The sequence below is a fragment of the Globicephala melas genome, chromosome 15, assembly GCF_963455315.2.
Source record: "Globicephala melas chromosome 15, mGloMel1.2, whole genome shotgun sequence".
Lineage (NCBI taxonomy): Eukaryota > Metazoa > Chordata > Mammalia > Artiodactyla > Delphinidae > Globicephala > Globicephala melas.
Genome location: NC_083328.1, coordinates 61,519,350 through 61,543,183, shown reverse-complemented (window position 1 = coordinate 61,543,183; position 23,834 = coordinate 61,519,350). Strand labels below are relative to the sequence as shown.

General features: G+C 46.5%; 1 protein-coding gene across 3 annotated transcripts in view; it reads right to left on the bottom strand.

Moving 5' to 3' along the window:
* Positions 1-23,834, bottom strand: part of ZNF341 (zinc finger protein 341) — a 42,844-nt gene that overhangs the window by 5,809 nt on the left and 13,201 nt on the right. For 2 of the 3 annotated variants that reach the window (XM_070043799.1, XM_030830896.2), the window contains 8 exons: positions 21,843-22,094; positions 17,938-18,133; positions 16,258-16,348; positions 14,432-14,625; positions 13,522-13,712; positions 8,736-8,944; positions 2,165-2,261; positions 420-552 (listed from right to left, as the gene is read on the bottom strand). In XM_070043799.1, coding sequence (XP_069899900.1) covers positions 420-552; positions 2,165-2,261; positions 8,736-8,944; positions 13,522-13,712; positions 14,432-14,625; positions 16,258-16,348; positions 17,938-18,133; positions 21,843-22,094 — 1,363 coding nt within the window. The remainder of the gene's footprint in view (positions 1-419; positions 553-2,164; positions 2,262-8,735; positions 8,945-13,521; positions 13,713-14,431; positions 14,626-16,257; positions 16,349-17,937; positions 18,134-21,842; positions 22,095-23,834) is intronic. The other variant, XM_060285817.1, reaches the window with a different exon arrangement.

The window sequence follows — 23,834 nt, the reverse complement described above, 5'->3', positions numbered from 1 at the left end:
AAAACATTTTAAAGCTTAAAAGAAAATAAAGTGTCAATGTATCTCAGCTGGGGAACTAAGGAGAGAGGGTTCTATCCAGGTTTGGGAGGGAATTTTGCATCGAGCACAACGCCCCCACCCCCAGGGGCTCAGAATGACCTCAGGGGCAGAGCCAAGAGTCCCCCCACCCGCCTCCCGAGGCTCATCTCCACTCTAGTGTTGGTGGGAACCCCTTGTTCACTTGAGGGGGCAGGCAGGGGCCAGGAAGGGGATGGGAAGCGGGGATGAAGAGAGGGAGGGGATGGGCAGGAGGGGGCTCAGGTAGAAGGCTGAAGGAGATGGGGAGGAAGGCCAGAGGGGGATGGGAAGGGGAACAGAGAGGGTGTCTGGGGGAGGGGAAGGGTGACTGAGCAGGAGTTGGTGGGGGACAGGGAACCCACCTGAGTGGATGTGAGCATGCAGTTTGAGGTAGTGCTCCCGCCGGAAGAACTTCTTGCACACCTGGCACTTGAACCTGCCCCCGCTGCCATGGGTGGGCAGGTGACGCCGCAGGTAGCGTTCACAAGGAAACACCTGGCAGAACAGAGGAGTCAGCGTCAGGTCTGACTCACCAGCCCTCGTCACGTTATGAGCTCAAGGGGTCCCTCGTTACCAGCCCTTACAGAAACATCTTCCTTTCTGCCCACTGGGGGTCAAGGCCCACAGTGTCAAGTTCAGCCATTAGAACCTCATGGCTCCCACTACTCACCCATAAGCCCAGTCAAGACACGCGTGCCCTGAGCTTCTGCCCAGGCTGTTGTTTCTACCCAGGGAGCCTTTCTCTTAGCCTGACAAACTCCTACTCATCCTTTAAGACCCAACTCAGGTCACTGCTTCTGTGAAGCCCTCCCTGACTCCTCAATGCCACACCAGGCAAAGCAAATTCCGCCCTTGAATGTCCACCCATATTTTTAAAGTCAGCATCTAACTTATTGAAACACAGCCCTTTGCTTGTACGGGATCTCCAAGAGGGCAGAGAGGGGCTTTCATTCCTCAGCACAGGGCCTGAATCAAATGGCTGACAAGCAAAGGAATGAATGAAAAAATGAACAAATAACTGAAGAAATAAATGGAAAGGTAATAAAAAGCCAGAAAACACAGAAGCCAAAATCTCTTTCCTCCCCAGGCATAGGAAAAGCATTCGTTCGTTTTTTCATTCATCTGATACAGAGAAGTGGTCAAGGACACAGACCCATCAACTTACTAGCCCCATAATTTCCCAGCTGGATGACCTTTCTGTGCCTCGGTTTCCCTGTCTATAAAATGGAGACAGTAATAATTTGCCCACCTCCTAGGGTTAAATGAGTCCGTTCGGACAAAATGCTCAGAATAGCATCTGGCACATGGTTCTTGCTAATTCACGATGCCTTTTATTCAGACCACAAATTCCAAACCCCTAAATTAGGCTATATAATTAGAAACATCTACAATGAGGCCGAAGTGAAACCAGGGCTGTCTGTCCTGGAAAATCTGCCTCATAAGGTTGTAAGAAAATGAATAGAACAAAGAAACCAGTTAAACACACCAGGGGGATGCAATCTGCAAAATCCAGACTTCAGGAAACTCCACAGGACCGATGGCCCAGTTTCTTCAACAAATACATTAAAAGAAAAAAGAAAGGAGCATCGACGGGGGGAATCTGTAGATTAACAGAAACTTTGGTCGTATCAACCAATCACAATATATCGACCTGATTCAAACAAACTTTACAAAAATTATGTTTTTGGGAAAAGTGGAAAATGGAACACTGCCTGGATATTTGATGATATGAAGGGCCAGGCTTTAGTGAGGGCTTCCAGATCCACTGAAAAGAAGAACCAGTAATAACAAGGATGATAAGACATCAGGAAGCTGGAGGCCGCTGTTCAGATGCTGGGCCTGGGCCCAGGAGAGGCCTCACTCCACGTCAGCCCGGCCTGGCCCACCTGGCCCAGCAGTAGCACTGGGATGGCCACGGGTGGTGTCCAACGGGTGAGACGGGCCAGGCAGAGCTCTCGCTCTTCAAAGGCAAAGTCATCTGCGGAGACAACCCCAAGCTTGGCCTGCACGTGTGTTGAGGCAGGAGGGGAGAAGGAGACGGTGGGGTCTTCACTCCATCACCTCTCGCCCCTATTTTCGCTCAGCCAGCAAGGGCAGGGTTCCCCACCTTTTGGCAGTGCGGGCAGGGGAAGTTGTGAGTGGCGGTCTGCAGGTGGTGCTCCAGTGCCTCCGGGGTGGAGTACTTGTTGACGCATTTGACACACCTACATGGGGAGGAGCAGAGAAGTGAGAGAGCTGTGTTCGGGGCTGGATGCCCCAGCAGGCGTGGGAACCGGCCACTCCCTGCCCCCAACACCAGGAGGCAAAATCCCACATCTGATTCATTCTCGAGCTTGCCACCGCCTCCATCCTAATCCAAACCATCTTGCTCGAACGTGTGCAGTAGCCTCCTCCCGGCCCTAATTCATTCTCCACAGGGGAGCCAGCAGGAGCCTTTAAAAATCAAAATCACAGTTTACCCTTCCCCCTCCCCATATCCTCAAGTCCATTCTCTAGTAGGTCTGTGTCTTTATTCACGTCTTGCCCCTAGGTTCTTCATGACCTTTTTTTTTTTTCTTAGATTCCACATATATGTGTTAGCATACAGTATTTGTTTTTCTCTTTCTGACTTACTTCACTCTGTATGACAGACTCTAGGTCCATCCACCTTACTACAAATAACTCAATTTTGTTTCTTTTTATGGCTGAATAATATTCCATTGTATATATGTGCCACAAAGTGAGAGTGGCATGGACATATATACACTACCAAACGTAAAATAGATAGCTAGTGGGAAGCAGCCACATAGCACAGGGAGATCAGCCTGGTGCTTTGTGACCACCTAGAGGGGTGGGATAGGGAGGGTGGGAGGGAGGCAGATGCAAGAGGGAAGAGATATGGGCACATATGTATATGTATAACTGATTCACTCTGTTATAAAGCAGAAACTAACACACCATTGTAAAGCAATTATACTCCAATAATGATGTTAATAAAAATAAAAAAATAAAATTATGTGTTTACGACAAAACCTTTTTTTTTTAATAGATTTACTTATTTTATTAAAAAAAAAATCAAAATCAGACTATGTCACACCCTTGCTTAAAAATCCCCACCTTGGCTTACAAGGCCCTACTGGCCTGACTCACTCCCAGCTCTCAGCTTTCACCTTTCCCCATTGCCCATCTCACACCCTCTGCTCCAGGCCCCCCGGTCTCCTGAATGCACCCAGAACACACCAAACTCGACCCCACCTCAGGTTCTTCGTACTTGCTGTTCTTATGACCTGGAACACTCTTCCCCCCAGTCCTCCCCTTGGCAGCACCTGCTCAGCCTTCACATCTCAGCTCAAATGTCACCTCCTCAGAGAGTCCCTCCCCGACCACCCCGTCTCAAGGTGCCCCCCAGAGCCCAGCCCCAGCCACTTCCTACTATGCTCTCCAGTTGTATTTTCTTCTTAGCAATTATTATCTGGAATCATTTATTTGCTTACTTCTCTGTCTCCTCCACCAGCAAGTGGGCTCTGGAGGCCAGGACCATATCTGTCTTGTTTGGCTTGTTCATAACCTGCTCTGAGCACCAGGGACAATCTCTTACATGAAACAGTCAGACAAGGACCCACTGTAGAGCACAAGGAACTCTACTCAGTACTCTGTAATGGCCTATATGGGAAAAGAATCTAAAAAGGAGTGGATAGATGTATAACTGATTCACTTTGCTGTACACCTGAAACTAACACAACATTGTAAATCAGCTATACTCCAATAAAAATTAAAAAAAAAAAAAGTCAGACAGACAAGGATCCAGGTCTGGCTCCTTCCCATCTCTGACCCTCAGTTTCCTTATCCATAAAATGAGGTAGGAATTCCAAGTGGACCTGCCTCTCAGTTTTTCTTAAGATCATAACAAGAGTCAAAGGACACACTGGTGCCAAACAGCTCATAAACTGCAAAGCACATAGGCATGGTCTTTACTCTAAACATCACTCGCTAACATGTCCACAAAAGAGCAGTTTCAGGCCTCAAGCCGCTCTAAGGAAAAGGTCCCACCATCCCCCCACCACAGAACATTCACCAGCAAATGGGCCCGTTTACAATGCAGTACCACTGAGGAATGCCAGAGGCAGGTGGGCAATTCATGTTAAAAACAGAACCATGGACCCTGCCATCTGTACACCAGGGCACGTGGGAAACCCGCAGTCAGGCTGCACCTGTGGTGGGCCCCAGGGATGCCCCTTCAGACCACACCCTGAAAACCACAAGCTAAATGCCTCCAGATGGCAAGAAAGAAGGAGCAGGAGAGGTGAGAGCAGAGCTACCAGGAGGGCAGAGACCTGGTGAGCTAGTGGGAGGAAGAAGACAGGAATCGCACAGGCTCCGGCAGCAAGGATGCAGTTTCGCAGCACCATTAAATGAAAACTCCCTGCCAGAAACGCCACCCTAACTATGTCACCCAAAGTAACATCCCCAGCACCAGGCCAAACCAGAGTCAGGTGTCTCCTGATACAGCACGCTGAGAAAGACACAGCGTCGCTTTGTGATACTCCTGCCAAAAGTGCCAATCCTGGCTCCACCCTGAGGTCAAATCAGACAAACCCAAACTGAGGGCATTTTACAAAATTACTGGCTTATACTCTTCCAAAATATTAAGGTCATGAAAGACAAAGACAGAATGAGAACTGTTACAGCTTAAAGGGGACTGAAGAGACACAACAACCAAATACAATCTGGGATCCTGGATTGGATCCTGAGCCAGAAAAAACATTTTTTTTTCTTTGTCTATAAAAGATGTTATTGGAACAATTAGGAATTCTTGAATAGGGTACATTAGGTAACAGAATTGTATTGATTTAACTTCCTGATCTTGATAACTACACTGTGCTTATGTAAGAGGTTATCCTCATTTTTAGAAAATACACACTAAAGAGAAAGGGTAAAGGAGCATCATGTCTGCAAATTATTCCCAAAAAGCTCAGAATGTGATAAAGTAAGTGTGTAAGGATTGTAATATCGGGGAAATCTGGATGAAGGGTGTATGTGGGAATTCTCTGTACTATTCTTATAACTTTTCTAGAAGTCTAAAATTATGTCAAAATAAGTTTAAAAAGAACACTTCCTGAAAGTGATTGCCTATGGGATGAGGGAGCGGGTCAGGGTGGATAGGGAATTCCTTTTCACTCTATGCCCTCCTGTAGTTTTTAAATATTGCATTGTATGCACATAGCAATTATTTTTTTCAAGTAGGTAATTAATCTTTTTTAAACCCCTCTGTGATCTTTGACCTGCAAAATCACTTCTAGGAACTTATTTACAAATGAGCAAAGATATATGTCCAAAGTTGTTCCTGTAGTGTTGTTTATAATAATGACAAACTGGAAATAACCCAATTAACCTGCAATAAGGAATGAGTTAAATAAATTACAGCCCATCCACATACAATGGAATACTAAGTAGCTGTTTAAAAGACTGAGGCAGGTCTGTTTGTGCTGAGGTGCAAAGATATAAACATTACAGTTTTAAGTGGTAACGCCAAGTACACGGAATGATCCTATTAAACTTTAGACTGTTTGTCGGAAGTTGTGCAACAGGAAGATGGTGTGATGAATTTTCACCAGATTCAATAACTGTGTTTGGGATAACCTAACTCAAATATAACCTGTGATATTTATAGCTATAAATATGCTTATTACAGATATATACCAAAGGACATGTACCAAGAGGTTAACAGGGTTTTGTTTTTTGTCTTCTTGTGGGTTTTTCTAAAAATCCATTTCTGTGCATTGAACATGGATGACTTTTGTAACTAGAAAAAAAATACATCTTATTTTTAAAAGGAAAAAGTAAACATACAGCATATATATAGTGACATGTATGAAATTCACTTGAGGGAGTTGGGGAGGCTCCACAGGCAGGCCAAGGCAATGTGGCCCAAAGCAGGCAGAGCAGCCGGACTGACAGGATCTGCCCGCATGAAAATGGAATGAAACCACCACACCCACTTAAATGCCACCATGAGAGAGAAATAAACTCTCACCTTGTTAAAGCCACTGTTATTTTGGGTCCCTGTTACAAGCAACCAAACCTAGATTTAAATTATATAATTAATAAACATTGCAGCAATAATATTTATTGAGTACCTATTATGTTCCAGGCACCATGTCTAACTGCTTCGTACTCATCTTACTTGATCCTTGTAAATAAACCAATAGGGTAGGCACTATCGTATCGCCATTTCACAGGTGAGGAGACTGAAGTTCAGAGTGGCTGAATATCTTGTTGAGCTCATCCATCAGGTTTGCAGCTGAGCTCAGATTTGAGCACAGGGAGGTAGCTCCAGAGCTCTTATCATTACCCACTACAGCATTCCACCCTTGGGCCATCCAGGTGGTGTCCTGCCTCCCCACACCTTACTTTGGGGCCAGAAGCTCCAATGGCTACAAAGGGCCTGTGACACTCTAAGCTTGGCAAGAGAACCTGGGAGAAGTGATCTACTGCAGGCACAGGGCCATCATGGGGCTCAATTCTCAGCCTGTGAACTCCAAAACCAGAGCTATGAGGCTTCCACAGTCCAAGACAAGAGTTTGAATCCCAGCTCTGTACTGACGTTGTTACTCTGGTGGGCAGGTCACTTCTCCTCTCTGAGCCTCAATGTCCTCATCTTCAAAATGGGGAGAACACCACAGCTATGGACTGAACGGTGTCCCTCCAAAATCTGCATGTTGAAGTCCTGACCCTCAATGTAATGGTATTTGCAGATGGAGCCTTTGGGTAGTGATTAGGTTTAGATGAGATCATGAGTGTGGGATCCTCCAGGTAAGGTTAGTGCCCTTATAAGAAAAGACCAGACAGAAAGGATGCCCTCTCTCTCTCATGTGTCTATAATATTTTGTTATAGCCACCTCAGCTGACTGATACAACCTACCTCCCAGGATTGCGGGGATCAATGTCCCTAAGTCAGGCCAAGGCACCTAGTAGTTGCTCCCTTCCTTTTACTTGGCATCTCACTCTAGAGAGACACACAGCTACAGGGACTTATAGAATATCCACAGATTGGAATGGCAAAAGCAAAAGAAAATGCCCTCTGAGAACAAATGAGAATTACTCATCATTATCCAGAAATCTCTACCCCTTAGCTGGTCAGAGCTTCACCTGGTTTTCCTGCCTCTTTGGCCCCATTTCCTAATCTCCCTCAGGGTCAGTTGCCCTACATCCCATTTCTCAAGCCCCAGTCCCCCTGCCAACTTCTCAAAGCTCTTGTGACTTCTAAAAGGTCCTCATGCCCTGGCCCCACTTTCTCTCCCAGGCCCCATCTAAACATCTCCTCCCCCTTCCATTCTACAGAACAGTCATTCTAAACCACATGCTATTTCATTTTATATCGCTACACCTGCTGTTCCTCCTGCTAGGAATGCACTTCCCACTACCCACTGTCTACCTGGCAAACTCCTACCCATCCTTCAAAACCCAGTTCAGATATCATTGTTCCTGGGACACCTTTGCTGCCCTACCTCCCACTTTGCGTAATATGTCTATGATAGCATTTTATCACAGTATATCCTAAGAATATATACACTCCTGTCTCCCTAAGCAGCCCATGCATTCTAAACTCAAGGTCTGTATTTACTTATTTTTGAACCCCAGAAGCCTCACCCAGGAGTTAGAGGGGGGCCCCATTAACAGAGGTCATCAGCTAAGTCTGTGCAGATACAGTTTGTACAGAGAAGCAAAAGCCATTCTAACATGAAAATATTCACTAGTGGACTAGAAGAAGTCCCTAGACAAACACTCCAATTTTTTTTTCACTATCCCCATGCACTACGTGCTGGGTTTTGTGAGGCAGCGGCTCCCAAGAGACATAAGGGAAATGCGCGGCGAAATGAATGCAGAGCAAAACTGAGGGGTTCCACCAAGTCATGAAAGTGATGCTGGATGACACCATCGGCATATGAGAGTCTAGAAGAGGGACCAGAAAGCAATCGAGGAAGAGAAACTCTACAAGGATGATCACAGGATCGATGGCTCCAAAGAGAATGATCTGAAGATCTAAGGACTAAGAGCATGAGGCAAAACGGAGGGAGCCCTTCATCATTTCTGCCAAAGGGACCTTCTTTATGACTGAAACAGAAAACTACAACAATGTAAAGGGTTGTCAGAAAACTACCCCCAATGAAATCTACATCTGATTCATTCCTTGTCCATTCTAAGAATCAGCATATAGCTTCAACTTTAACCTAAATTTTACAGATTATAAAACAAATGCATCTTATTTTTATGATTTTTGCTTTCAGATTTTGCTTTCAGACTTGTTCATTTTTTCATTTAAGAATCAGCGTACCATTCCAACTGTAACCTAAATTGTGTAGACTATCAGACGGAATACTATTTTCATAATATTTTACTTTAGGAAAAAAACAAATCTTTTTTCCATTATGAACAAGGAAAGAACATTGGCTTCCCTTTTTTAAGATTTTTTTTCTTTTTTTTTTAGGATAACTGTCTGCCAAGTTGAAGAATGATATAAGGCGGGCCAGCATCTCTTGCCCCCTTCAGTGCCAAGACACAGAACCCTCTCTGCCAGGCTGGACCCGGGAGCCTCAGATTCCCCTTTGAGATGTCCCACTGGTCCTGAGCAGTCAGAACCACCAAAGGACCAGACCCCTGGGCTCCCTGCAGGGAGAGGGAAAAGGGAGGGCACGTACTTGTAGACGGCACTGTCCTTCTTGGGGCTGTGCTGGGGCAGGAGGCTGTGTGAGTACTGATGCACACCCAGGTCGTACAGCGAGGGGAAGTCCTTGCCACAGAGGTGGCAACGGTAGCTCAGCTCCTCCTGGTGGCTCTTGATGTGCTCCAGAAAAGTGTCGAGCTTTGGGAATGTCTGCGCGCAGCTTTTGACCACACACTTGTACACCTTGAGGGAAGAGGCAGGGTCGGTGAGGAAAGGCAGGAGAGCTGCTCCACTGCCGCCCCCTGCCCTGTGGCATCCACCTCGAACACTGCTTGTGGAAGACCCAACCGCTGTTTCCCTGCTCCCCTGCTGCTGCAGCCTTGGTCTTATTTTGATTAGAGGGTCCCCTCCTCTCAGCCAGTCACAATGGCCCCATTACCCTCCCTGCAGGCTCTGTGTGGTCTGGGTGTGCTTAAGAAAAAATATCCAAAACCTGGAATGATAACATCTTGAAAAGATGTGAAAAGATGACATGACGTCCTTCCAATGTCATGCTAGAATAGTGGCTCTCCAACTTGAGCCTGCATCACAATAACAGATTATGCTACTCCCAGCGAATCGATTCAGCAGGTCTGGGTGGCCTGAATATGTGCATTCCTACCAAGTGCCCAGGTGATGCTGAAGCTGCTGGGCCAGGGACCTCAGTTTGAGAACTGCTGTCTGGCAGGCAGTTAGGTAAAGGCAGTTAAGCCACTGAGGGTCATCTCACCCTCTGGGTGATGTGACTTGTTTTGACTGTTTACTACTGATTAGGACCCAGACTCTAAAGTTAAACGTCAACTTGTAGAAAACTGATCCAATGTAAATGATTTTTCTCATGTAGAAAAGATAACTCCAAAGGTTTCGGTGCCCTGAAGACATTAACCAGATTTGTATCTAACTTAGTAATCTTATTTCAGGATTCCTTTTTTTCACTGACATAGTTATATAAGGGTATAGATATCAGTGTTTCATATCCTCTTTTGACTGGCTTTGTCATCCTCCCAGTTCCCTCATTAATGAGTTAAGTAAAATTCTGACTCATGTTCAGTATGTTATTTGTATGAGAATGATGTTTCTTAACATTTTGAAAATTATACTTTGACAAGTAGTACACACTCCTCATAGGGCTGCATGACACACTCAGATACAATTCCACATGCCCTTTCTTCCTAACAAAGTGAACCCTGATTTGTTCAGAGTGGCAAGATGCCAAATCAAGTTAAAACATTTGATCCCCTGGCTCCCTTACATCGAGTGTCAGCCATGTGACTCCTTTCTTGCCAATGATAAGTAGGCAGTAGTCTTTGGGGAAGGAATCACTCCCAGAACAAAAAGGCAAAAGCTTCCTAGGAGAAGTCCCCTCTGTTTTTTGCATTTGTCCTGACTGGAATATAGATGTGATGACTGGAGGTATAGCAGCCATCCTGCTACCTTGAGGATGAAAGCCACATGCTAAAGATGGCAGAGCAGAAAGCCAAGAGAACCCTGCTATATAAGCCCAATTCTACCTACTTATGGACCTCTTGTGATGTGAGAGGAAAAAAACCCTAACCAGTAAGCCAGTTATCTATTATTTGCAGCATGACAATGCACTCCTAAATGACAGAGCATATGCACTGGCTCTGACCAATGAGAGGTCTACAGAAGGCTTCTGGGAAAGGTTTCCTTGCTCCTAAAGAAGACACAGAAAATACAACCCCTTTATGCTCACGGATAATACTGTGTTTGATCTTCTGCCTAGGAAGAGTGACTACCATCACAGGACCACAGGCAAACCACCAGCAGGGGACAAGGCCACACCCTGAGATAGTGGAGACAAGAGCTAGAAAGACACAGGGTCCTTGATGCTGGGTTGAGTCAACTGACTGTCTCAGGCCCAGAGCTGCCCTATCTTGGGTTTCCTTGTTATGTGAGACAACAAACTTCCTAATTGTTTAAGCTAGTTTGAGTCAAAGTTTTCTGTGATTTTCCCCCAAAGATATCCTAACTTAACTCCATCAATCTCCCTGCTAAGAATCTATCATAAGGGGACTTCCCTGGTGATGCAGTGGTTAAGAATCCTCCTGCCAATGCAGGGGACACGGGTTCGATCCCTGGTCTGGGAAGATCCCACATGCCACAGAGCAACTAAGCCTGTGCGCCACAACTACTGAGCCTGCGCACCACAACTACTGAAGCCTGCGCTCCCTAGAGCCCATGCTCCGCAACAAGAGAAGCCACCGCAGTGAGAAGCCCACGCACCGCAACGAAGAGTAACCCCTGCTCGCTGCAACTAGAGAAAGCCCATGCTAGCAGCGAAGACCCAACACAGCCAAAAGAAAAAAAAAAAAAGAATCTATCATAAGGAAGAAGTCAGAGATGTGGACAAAGATTTGATTACAACAATGTTCACAACAGTTTTGTTTATAATAGCAAAACTCAGGAAGTAACCTAAATGTTCAACAATAGGGAATTTTAAAAAATGTAGCCATTGGGAATTCCCTGGTGGTCCAGTGGTTGGGACTCCACTGCTTCCACTGCAGCGGGTACAGGTTCGATCCTTGGTCAGGGAACTAAGATCCCTCGTGCCACATGGCATGGCCAAAAAAAAAAAATGTAGCTGTTAAAAATTATGTTTTGTTTTGTTTTTTTAAATAGTGACATGGAGATTTCCCTGGTGGTCCAGTGGTTAAGAATCTGCCTTCCAATGCAGGGGACACGGGTTTGATCCCTGGTCAGGGAACTAACATCCCACACGTGGCGGGGCAACTAAGCCCACGCACTACAACTACTGAGCATGCAAGCCACAGCTAGAGAGCCTGTGTGCTGGAACTACAGAGCCCACGCACTCTGGAGCCCAAGCGCCACAACTAGAGAGAAAACCCGCATACCACAGAGAAAAGCCCACTAGAGAGAAGCCACGCGCCACCACTAAGACCTGACACAGCCAAAAATTAATTAAATAAATAAATATTTTTAAAAAATAGTGACATGAGTAAATGCTCAGAATATAAAATTAGATTCAAAAACAAAAAGCACAAGAAAATTTACACCGAGTGAAAAAAGTCAGTCTCAGAAGGCCACATACTTGACGATTCCACATATACAACATTCTCAAAATGCCAAACTTATAAGGACAGAGAACAGATTAATTTTAGTGGTTTCCAGAGGCCAGGGATGTTGATGAGGAGCGTGGGTGTGACTACAAAAACCCAGCACAAGGGAGTCTCTGTGGTGATGGAATCCTTCTGTATCGTGATTGCAGTGGTGACTACTCAAATCTACACAGGTGATAAAATGACATAGAACTATACATACACTTTATATCAAAGTCAGTTTCCTATTTGTGTGATACTGTGCTCTGGTTATGTAAGAAGTAACCATTGAGGGGAACTGACTGAAGGGTATGAGGGACCTCTCTATACGGTCTTCGCAACTTCCTGAGAACCTACAATTCTTTAAAAAGTCTTTTAAAAAGCTATCTCAGAAAAAAAGCATACTTCAAAATTATATATGTGTACCGATCCCAATTATAATTTAAAAAAAAAAGAAAATCTACAAAACATACTGCATTTTGGGCTGCATTCATGGGAGGACACATTGCAAGGTGGTTAATGACATGGGGTTTGGAGTCAAATCAACCTGGCTTTAAAGCCTGACTCCGTCACTTACTGGCAGTGTGACTTAGGATGGGTCACTTCACCTCTCTGTGCTTCAGTTTCTTCACCTGGATATACTGAAAATGCCTATCTCTAAGGTTGTTATGAGAAGTAAATAAAGTATTGAATGTAAGGCACTTAGCAGAATACCCAGCATATAATAAATAGTAAATATTAACCTAAACATTCTTCAGACTTTTCTGAATTTTCTAATCTTACATTGGGTATATGATACTTTTATAAGGAGAAAAATAACTAATAAAGATTATTTAAAAAAAATAAAGACTGGAATAGAGTTACCGTATAACCCAGCAATTCCACTCCTAGGTTTATACCCAAGAGAATTGAAAACATATGTTCATACAAAAACTTGTACACAAATGTCCACAAAAGTATTAGTCATAAAACCCAAAAAGTAGAAACAACCTAAATGTCTATCAACTGATAAAAGGATATTCAAAATGTGCTATATCCATACAACAGAATATTATTCGGCAATAAAAAGGAATAAAGTACTGATACATGTTACCACACAAACGAAAACACTATCTCAAAAGACCACGTACTATATGATTCCATTATTAAATGTCCAGAACAGGTAAATCCAAAGAGTCAGAAAACGGATCAGTGGTTGCCTGGGGCTGGGAGTAGGGGGTGTGACTACTAACAGGTATAAAGTTTCCAGGGTGATAAAAATGTTCTAGAATTAGTGTGGTGATGGCTACGTAACATTATGAATAGATTAAAAACTATTAAAGTGTACACTTTAAAAGGGTGAATTTTATGGTATATGAATTATGCCTCAATGGAAAAAAAAAAGGCTGTAGTCTTAAATCCCCATAGGTAGGTTTTTAGACCCTAGATCTTCTCAGAGGAGTAAGGATGCTTCCTGTGTCTGGTCCCTTCATTATACGACCCTTGAGAGGTGGGCTTCCTCCCCTGGGCAAGCACCATAACCGCCCAGTAAGCTGGCCCCACCCAGGCAGAACGGACGAGGAAGCTTGGTCCATCATGGTCACATGGCAGCTCAGAGCAGCCGAGGCCCACTCCTGTCCCTTTCTAGGCAGCACCAGTCAAGGCTCACGACTAGAGTCGGTGTTGCCCGCCCACCCCGACCCCTGCTCCCCGCCACCCACTTACCTGCTCATTCTTATGCTGGGTCATGTGGGACTTGAGCTGGAAGTAGGTACTGAACTTGCTGGGGCAGAACTGGCACAGGTAGGAGCTATCGATGAGGACCACCTGCTTGGCCTCCAGCTTGTCCCCCTCCTCCTCGCCTGCTGTGGGCAAGGCCTGGGGCTGCGGGGCACTCGACAGGGTCTGGCCCAACCCTACGGAGAAAGTCAGGGAGGGAAGTCACTGAGAAAGGCAGAGGGAGAGCCAGGACAGAGCCACGCCCCTCGGGAAGGACTCCCAGGGCACCTCCTGCGGGTTCCCCTGCATTCACCCCGCCACCCACCACGAGCTCGGGGTTGGATGCTGTACCCCCGAGGCCCTGCACTCACACTCAGCTGGTGCACACAGACACAGCCGTTCCAGGGGCCAACGTACTGAATACTTACATTCCAGAAGAGCTATGCCTCAAGTCTCCCCTCGCAGGCCTTCCCCTTGGACACTCTAGACCTCTCCGTGGTTGTTAACAACACTGACTGCCACCCCCAGCTGTACTCACAATGCCTCCCAGATCCTTGTTCCAATTACAAGCATTTGTTTAGTTGTCCTTCCCTCACTCTCCCTGAGGACGGGGGCCTCTGGCCTCATGTCCGTAGGCCCAGTGGCCTGGCACACGGTAGGCCTCCCTCCAAATGTTTGCTCAATGGTAGACCCTCTGGTGCCAGGCACTGTAGGAGTTTTGAAAGAAATGGTTTCTTCTCTAGAGCTCACAAGAACTCAGAGGGCACACACAGAATGGCTAAACAACGCAGTAGGGTAGTTCCAACTGGCAGGTCATGTAAAAGTGGGCATATGTTGCTTGCACATTAGCTGCTCACCCCCCGGGCTGCATAGGGAGGCTCCAGCCAGACACAGCCCAATGGCCACTTCTACCCACCTGTGCTATCCTCATCCTCCTGCCTGCTGGGATTCAGGGCCATGACCTGTACAGTCACAGAGTTGCGAGAAACGGTGCCACCGCTGCGTCCTGGAGGCCACACCTTGTGGGTCTGCATGTGTTTCTTGACGTTAGACTTCTGGGCAAAGGCACGGCCACATGCAATGCACTGGAAGGGCTTCTCACCAGTGTGGCTGCAGACACAAGGCTTGTCAGCACCCACGTGTCGGAACGGGACTGTGGCCTCAGCCCGGGAGCTCACAGCCACCAGGAAGGCCCAGGCAGAGCGTCCAGATGCTGCTGGCCACCATCCTGACACCATGAGGACAAGCCCTCTTGCTGAGGTAGGCAGACCAGAGACAGACAGACCCTGGGCTCTTGGTGACATTACTGAGCTGCTGAATCAACCAGCCCTGGAGCTGACCTTCTCTGTGGCCATCTCACATTGTGAGATAAAACATTTCCTAATTGTTTAAATAGGGATTTCTGGTTTTTGAAGGAGAAGACATCCTAGCTGTCACAGCACAGCACTTGTACCATTATTTAACATTTTCCTTCAAATCAATGTACTTTTTAAAAACTTAATAATTTAAAATGAAGTTTCCTGTTGTTATTATATATGGAAAACCACTTATAAATACAAAGTAACAAAAAAATGCAATTATTTATAAAACAGTATTATTAAGATCTATAGGTGCACCATCCAGTAAGATAGACACAAACCACATGGCATTATTTAAACTTATTAAAATAAAATAAAGTTAAAAACTCAGTTTCTCAGTCATACTAGCTACATTTCAAGTACTCAGTAGCCATATGCTTACTGGCTACCCTATGGACAGCGGCTATTGGGACCTTTCCTTCTTTGCAGAAAGTTCTATTGACACACACTAGTGTAGACCAGTGGTTCTCAAGAGAGATTGACTTTGCTCTCCCGGGGACATTTGGCAATGTTTGGAGACATTTTTGGTTGTCACAGCTGAGGAGTGAGGGGTGCTACTGGCATCTAATGGTTAGAGGTCAGGGATGCTGCTAAACATTCTACCAAGCCCCAGGCAGCCCCCAGAGAAAAGCATGATGGGATCTAAAACATCTCAGTAGGCTGGTAGACCCTGGTCTAGAGAGAAGCTGCTGCATGCCATGGTTGGAATCTCAGGCTCTCTCTCTCTCTCTGTTATAAAAGATGAACAAGTACGTGAGAGGCATTAAAGACAGACTACACCAAACTGAGGCTTTCTCCTTTGCCTGAAAGAAATTGAAAAAATAATTTTCTCACTATGTCTTTCAAGTCTTTTCAACACCAATATCCATAAACCACCTAAAATCATCTCATGTCCCAATGTGCCACTCTGTGGGAAACACTGAACAAGTCCACCCCTCCACTTCACAATGGAAAACCTGAGGCCCAGAGGGGCTCCTTGCAGGTTCTTGGGACAAGGGGTGTCAAGGTTAGTGAGCAGAGAGCTTGCAGAGGCATATTCACACAGCATGGCTGTCCTCGAGGTCAGCCCTTTCTGCAGAAGTGAGACTGAGGCACGCCTCCCACCCACAAAGCCCCTGTCCATTCAAGTAAATTCCTCCCCCACCTCAGCCCACTTGGACCTTCCCCATCACAGCAGGAAGGCCCCACAGATCCTTCCCACTGCTCCTGAGAAAGAAAAGGGAAAAATCATCCTGAGCTGGACTGAAGGTCTGAGAAACATGACAGACCAGATGGGGTCTTGGTCACCACCCAGACCAAGGGGCTGAGAAAGGAGCATCGCTTCCATGTGAATCCCTCAGCCTACCTCCCCCCAGGAAACGCCTGCCACACCGTGCCTGGGTACCTTCGGATGTGCTGCTGCAGGTCGAAGTTTTTGGTGAATGACTTGTCACAATACGAGCACTTGAGTTTCTGAGCCTTTGGCTTCCCTGCAGCTGACAAAAAAAAAAAGACAAAGAGGGAAGAAGGGGATGGTGAGCCTGAGGACAGAACTGAAGGTGCCAAGGGCAGCTTCCAGCCACTCTACCCCCTGGACTTGGGGCCAGACAGCTCAGACCCTGGGAGGTCTACACCCATGGACAGGCAGGGGAAGAAGCACAGGTGAGTCTCTCACAGTGCCTGGGGGAGAAAAGCCCAGGACACGCTCTGGCTGGGAGAGTAGCGCAAACCCCTCAAAGGCTCCCTTCTGCCCTAGGATAAAATTCAACCTCTCTGCTGTGGCCTATGGGGCTCTGCATCCTCTACTTCCTTCCAACCTCATCATTCTTACCATCCAGCTGCAGCGGACTCCTTGCTAACCTTGAAAGACTTTAAACATGGTCCCACCTCAGGGCCTTTGCACCTGCTGTTCCCCCTTCCCTAAAATGCTTGTCCCTCAGATAGTCACAAGACTGTTTCCTTCTCATCCCAGACATATAGGCAGCATCATTTTCCAGCCTCTCCCCAGTACTCTCATAGTACTCTGTTAATCTCCTTCCTAGGGTGACCCATAAATATTTATTTATTCCCTGTCTCTCCCATTACACTGTGAATAATTAAGGGTAAGGAAATCATGACCCAAGATGCTAGATTTCCAGTTTGTTTGTTTTAATATTTATTTATTTACTTGGCTGCACCAGGTCTTAGGTGTGGCATGCGGGATCTTCTTTGTGGCATTTGGGATCTTTAGGTGCAGAATGCGAACTCGTAGTTGTGACATGTGGGATCTAGTTCCCTGAGCAGGGGTGGAACCCAGTCCCCCTGCATTGGGAGTGTGGAGTCTTAGCCACGGGACCACCAGGCAAGTCCCTAGATTTCCAGTTTTTGACACCAAGCCTAGCACACAGATGCTCAACACGTTTGTGAAAGGAAGGAAGGTTGACTGAAACCCCCTGAAAAATTCTGAATTCCTCTGCCTTTCCCCACTACCACCACTTTTTGACATTGCCCCTAACCCCATGCTTACCATCTCCAAAGGGGTGGCAGACATCACTGCTTGTCTGCCTATTAACCACTCACCCCTTCTTCTTTCTTCATAAATCCCCTACATAATGGGAACATCAATGTTCCTAGCAAAAGAGACATTTCCCAGCTTCCTTTGCAACTAGATATGGTCAAGTGACTAAGTGTTGACCAATGAGATGTAAGCAAAAGCATCATGCAGAACGTCTGGGAGTGGGAGATGCCTCTTTTATCCTTCTTACTTCCTGGAATATGAAATTGATGACTGGATCTCCAGCAGCCATTTTACATGATGAGGCACCCTGAGAACAAAACCCATGTTCTAGGGATGGCAGAGCAGAAAGATAGAAGAAATGTGGGTACATGGTAATTATATAGGCACACGATCTCCAGATTGCCTGCCTCTGGACTTAGTTCGCACAGAACAACAAAATTGTATCATTTTGAAGTCACTCTTATTTTGGATTTTCCATTACATGCAACCAAACTTAATCCTAACTATCACAAAAGGGAAGACTGGAACTAAGCAGCCTGTGGATAGGCCCGCGCTGAGGAAAGATGCCATGGCAGGCTGTGGGCCCACCTTCTGGGAGTCCACTGGAACCTTTGGTCCGTCGGGTCTTCAGCGATGGTGGAGAGTCAAAGGTGGCCACTGCGCCCCTGGTGGCGCTGGTCATGGGGGCAGCAGGGTTCGGTCCTTTCGGTTTGAATCCTTGTTTGCCGGGGCTGTACACCTGGGGGGTGGGGTATACTGGAGCCTCCACACACTGGTTTGGCACCTATAAGTACAGAACAGTCAGGGAGAGTGCCCTGGGAAGGGAGGAGAAGACCTGCCCCAGCCAGTGGGACCCTCACTGTGTCCCTGGCTTATCTTAGCCACCCCCAATCTACATCACCATCCTAACTCTTCCACCTTGCTCAGTCACCCCAGTCACTTCCAAGACCCCTTAGAACTTCATGATGCCAGCAGGCTACAAGGAGCTTTGGAACCAGGCTGCCTGGGTTCAAATCCTGACTCTGCCACTTAACATTTAACTGACCTTGGGCAAGTCTTTTAAACTTCTGTCTCAGCTTCCACATCTGTAAAATGGGGCTAATCATAGCACCCCTCTCACGGGGTTATGAGGATTAAACGAGTTAACAAGTAAGGAGCTTAAAACAGTGCCTGGCATATAGTAAGCACCCAATCAACATTAGCTGTTGTGATTGCCATTATTATTATTAGTAGTAGTTTGCTTGCACAGGAGAACTAGGAAGTCAGAAGGGTCTATGCCCTCACCAGCAACTCCACTTCTTAACCGACTCCACCTGATGCCACACCAGCACACATCCCTCGGCCAAGAATTGACACTGAAGCCGCAAGAAAATTACCAAATGAATTCTGAGCCACCCAAACTCAGTGACCTCTAAGCTTACATCATGACACTGGGGTGTGAAGAATTCATCTACTCACTCATCTATTCAGCATTCATTGGTCTTCCTGGGCTAGCCTATCCAAAATTCCATTTCCTATCCTTCTCTGCTTTATTTTTCTCCTTAGACATATCATTATCTAATAAATTGTACATTTTACTTACTTATCTTGTCTATTGTCTGCCTAGTTTCGTGAAGGCAGGGACTTTTGCTTTGCTTTTGTTTCTTCCTCTATTCCCAGGCCTAGAGCAATGCTTGGCTCAGGGTGGGGACTCAATAGATATTTGTTGAATGAATGAATTCATTTACGTACGTATTGGGCATCTAATATGGCACCAGTAGGTGCTTCTGCCGGGTCTTGTCTGTCGGGCCTTGGAACCATTCCTACACCTGCCCATGCTCTCTCCTGAAATGTAAAGGTGGGAAGCTGGGAACCACATTCCCAAGCATCCTTGCCAGCACAGTTCTGAACACAGATTAAGTTCTGCCCATGAGAAGCATCTGCGTGAGATTTGGAAGGCAGAAGGGAGGTAGAAACCATTCTTCTCCGGCAGCTGTGCTGGGAGATAGGTGGGTTTGCAGTCATGAGTTTCGGAGTGGCTGGCTGAACCCTACATTCCCCTCCTGACCACTAGCCCCAAGGGCAGCAGCGCAGCTGGAACCTCAGCAACAGAATCCTACAGTTTCCTCACCTCTGGGTACAGCAGCAGTGTCCTGGTTCTAAGGGCCAAGGAACACCAGCGACCCTGAAAATGAGTGGTGCTCAACAACCCTGACTTTTGCTCCTCCAGCCCTTCATCAGCTTTGTAAGCACCCAATTTCCTGTATTAAATCCCTTTGCCAGAAATACCTAGAGTGGTTTCAATTTTCCTGACCAATATGCAACTGAATAAATATTTGTCACAGTGAATGAATTCACTCATCGTTCAAGTCATTACTGAGCAATTACATGACTGCCACTGGGTTAGTTCTCATTATCCTCGCAGCTCTGCAAGGGGAGTTCCCATTCTAGAGGAAAGGAAACTGAGGTCAGAGGACCCTATTTCAGATACCTACTGTAGGTGTACCACAGGCCAGGCACTCTGCCAGGTGCTAAGGATGCAAAATCAAAGATGACTCAGGGGGTTTCCCTGGTGGCGCAGTGGTTGACAGGCCACCTGCCGATGCAGGGGATACGGGTTCGTGCCCCGGTCCGGGAAGATCCCACATGCCGTGGAGCGGCTGGGCCTGTGAGCCATGGCTGCTGAGCCTGCGCGTCCGGAGCCTGTGCTCCGCAACGGGAGAGGCCACAACAGTGAGAGGCCCGCATACCGCACAAAAAAAAAAAAAAAAATACTCAGGCTCTGTCCTCAAAGAGCACCCTCGTCTACATGGAAAATAAACAATGGCAGCTACCCCTATGCCGGCCCCCTCTGCCTATGAGACCACCATCGTCCTCTCAGCATCTCACTGACTTAATTTTTTTTTTTTTAATTGAACAAGGTCCTTTTGCATTATTCTCCCAGGCTAGGGAAAATCCCCCTGCAGGCTCTTATAACATCACATGGCTGGTGGAGGAATTTTCCCACTGGTCTAGTTCTCTTTCCATATAAATGCTACCTTACATGGAATGTCTATATGGCTGGATTCTAGAGTGAGTCTGAGATAATGCGACCTCAAGTGCAGGTAGTCTCTTTCTATCATAACCATGCCCCCCAGCACTGGCGTCTGGCATGGTTCTGAACTCTTAGTGCCTTGAGAGTAGACTGCTTGTAGCTCAGAGCTCTTTAGCCGGGAATTAATATGGTACATATGCAACAGGCACACCTCGGAGTTATCGTGGGTTCAGTTACAGACCACTGCAATAAAGCGAATATCGCAATAAAGCAAGTCACACAAAAATTTTGATTTCCCAGTGCATATAAAAGTTATGCTTACACTATCCTGTGACCTGTTAAGTATGCAACAGCATTATATCTAAAAAATATATATATATACCTTAATTTAAAAAAATTTTTGACTTTATTGCTAAAAAATGCTAACCATCACCCATGCCTTCAGCGAGTCATAGTAATAACATCAAAGATCACAGATCACCATGACAAATATAATAATAATGAAAAAGGTTGAAATATTGCAAGGATTACCAAAATGTGACACAGAGACATGGAGTGAGCAAATGCTGTTGGAAAAATGGCACTGATAGACTTGCTTAACACAGGGTTGCCACAGACCTTCAATTTGTAAAAAAAAAAAGCACAATATCTACAAAGTGCAATAAAACAAGGTATGCCTGTACACTGACTGAATGGCCTCAATTCTTCACCTCTTCTAGTAGCCAGGCCCTTTACAGTGTGACTTGCAGCTTTTCCCATCAAGAGGTGGCACCTATTTCCTTACTTCTTAAATCTAAGCTGGCCTTGTGACCTGCTTTGACCAACGGAAGTGACACTGTATCACCTACAAGCCTAAGCCTCAAGAAGTCTTGAGCATTTCTGCTTGCATTACTGCACGTCCACCACTGTGGTGAGGACAGGCCTGGCTAAACTGCTGGAGAATGAAAGATGCATGCAGCAGAGCCGGGTCACCCCACCAGACTTATCCCACACCGGGCCGTTCTAGAACAGCGGATCCAGCCAACCTCCAGACATGTGGGAGAACCCAGCCAAGATCAGCAGTTGCCAAGCTGAGCACCGCAGACGTGAGAAGAATAAACACTTTTTCCTATATACCACTGAGGTTTGGTGGATATTTCTTACAAGGCTATAGCTAACCAATACACCTAGCTTGTTAAAAAATATGAGACACTCACATATGTAATTTTTTGGAATCCTTTCCCCAAAAGGCAGGTATTCTCTTGACTGTCCTGAGCATTCCCTGAGGGCAGCTTGTATTTCTGCTACAACCTCTACTTCATTCCAGTTTCTCGTGGTTTGCATTTTACATTTACACGTGTAATGGCTCGATCTGGTTTTGCCCTCCACGGTATCTCTAGCAGTGTCTGGCACACAGCTGGTGTTCAGAAAAGGTTCAGGTTACCCATGATGACCATGACCAGTTTCTCCCCCTTCACCCCAAGCCCCAGCGTCTGCTCACCTCCAAGGGTGGGTAGGGCTGCATTCCCAATGCCTGGATCTCCACCGTTCCACTCCCAGTCAGGGGTGCTGTGGCACTATACACCTCCACCACGCCATTCCCGCCGGGGTTGGGACGCCCGGGGGGACCCAGGCTCTGGGATGGGGGTGGTGGAGGCTGGGGGGGTGGAGGTGGAGGCAGTGGTGGAGGGGGTGGAGGAGGAGGTGGAGGCTGGGTGAGGTAGCTCGGCGCGGAATGCATGTTCAGGCTACTCTGAAATCAGAAGAGAAAATTAAAGTGTCACAGCCTCTTGATACCAGCTGTCTGATTTATCAGTGGGGAAGGACATTTGCCTTAGCCAGCCATGTGGAAAGAACAGCCACTCATAGGCAGCTCAGAGGACGGGGCTGAGAGAGGGCATGGAAACAAAGTCATGGGAGAGTTCGAGGAGCCATCAGTCTGGCGTTGCTATCCCTTTTCTCCATGACAGTCAGCAAAAATGGCCCAGCTTGTGCAGAAATGAGCTCACAGAGCAGGCCTAATGTTGTTGTCTTTAGAAGGGCTTGCTTGAGAGACTGACTCTGAACTGGCATTTGAGAACGTGCCTTGCAGAAGGTTTCCTATGTCGATAAGGCTATTTTGCCCACCTGGGCACTGACCCTACAACAACCCAGCTAGACTGTTCGCACAAACAGTGTGATTGATGGTGAACCCCTCCTTCCCACATGGGGGTCTGGAATTTTTGTTTGTGGTTGGGTGCCTGCGTGACCGATCCCCAATGAAAGCCCTGGCCTTAGAGTCGTAGGTGTGCTTCCCTGGCAGAAACACTGTGCACGTGTTGCCGCTCTTTTCTGCTGAAGGAAGATGCATACTGTGTGCAGCCCCGCCACTTCCCTGAGAGAGAACACTTTGGAGACTTGGAAGAATGTTAATTTTCTCCAGACTTCAGCTGCTGGGTCTTTTTCCCTTGCTGATCCTGCTGTGTATCCTTTTACCTAATAAACCACAGCCATGAGCACAACCATCCTGAGTTCTGGGAGTCTTTCTAGAGAGTCACCAAATGTGCTGGTGGCATGGATCCCCGAAACACAGCCAATGACTTCTAGAAATTGATTCTACAAAAATAATTATTTTTTCTACAAAAATAACCAAGCAGGTGGGCAAAGATAACCATACGTGGATGGTATTCCAGTAGTTTTTATAACAGCAAAAAATGGCAACGACCTAAATGTCCTTCCATGGAAGCCTGGCTAAACAGAGGATGGTCCATCCACATGGAATGGAACAGAACCCTTTGTGGTTGTTAAAGTGATGGTGCTGGGCTTCCCTGGTGGCGCAGTGGTTGAGAGTCCGCCTGCCGATGCAGGGGACATGGGTTCGTGCCCCGGTCCGGGAGGGTACCACATGCCGCAGAGCGGCTGCACCCGTGAGCCATGGCCACTGAGCCTGTGCGTCCGGAGCCTGTGCTCTGCAACGGGAGAGGCCACAACAGTGAGAGGCCTGCATACCACAAAAATAAAAATAAAAAAAAGTGATGGTGCTGATCAATATTTCATTAAAGGGTGTCTCTCTTAATTGCTGTTCCTTGGGTTCCATAGTCATATATGTCTAGAGAAAAATTGGGGGTGACAAAATCAAAAGTATTCCTTTACTGCAGGAAGAACCCAGGGACAGTGCAAGGGAAGAGGCAGAATGCCGCCCTCACAGCCTGCTTTGACCAGGGATCCTTTTTCTATTGGAAAATCCCAAGGAGCCACTGTTCTAAGGAACACTTTGGGAATACTGATGTAGAGTTGTAGGCACAGAAAGAGAATGATGTTATACAAAAGGCAAAGTAAGAAAAGCAAGTTCCACAACAGTGCATATAGCCTGACCCATTTATATAGATGTGTGTCTATATATAGATATGTACGTATTTTTTTAAATTTAATTTTTATTTTTGGCCTCGTTTGGGTCTTTTGTTGCTGTGCACGGGCTTTCTCTAGTTGCGGCAAGTGGGGGCCGCTTTTCGTT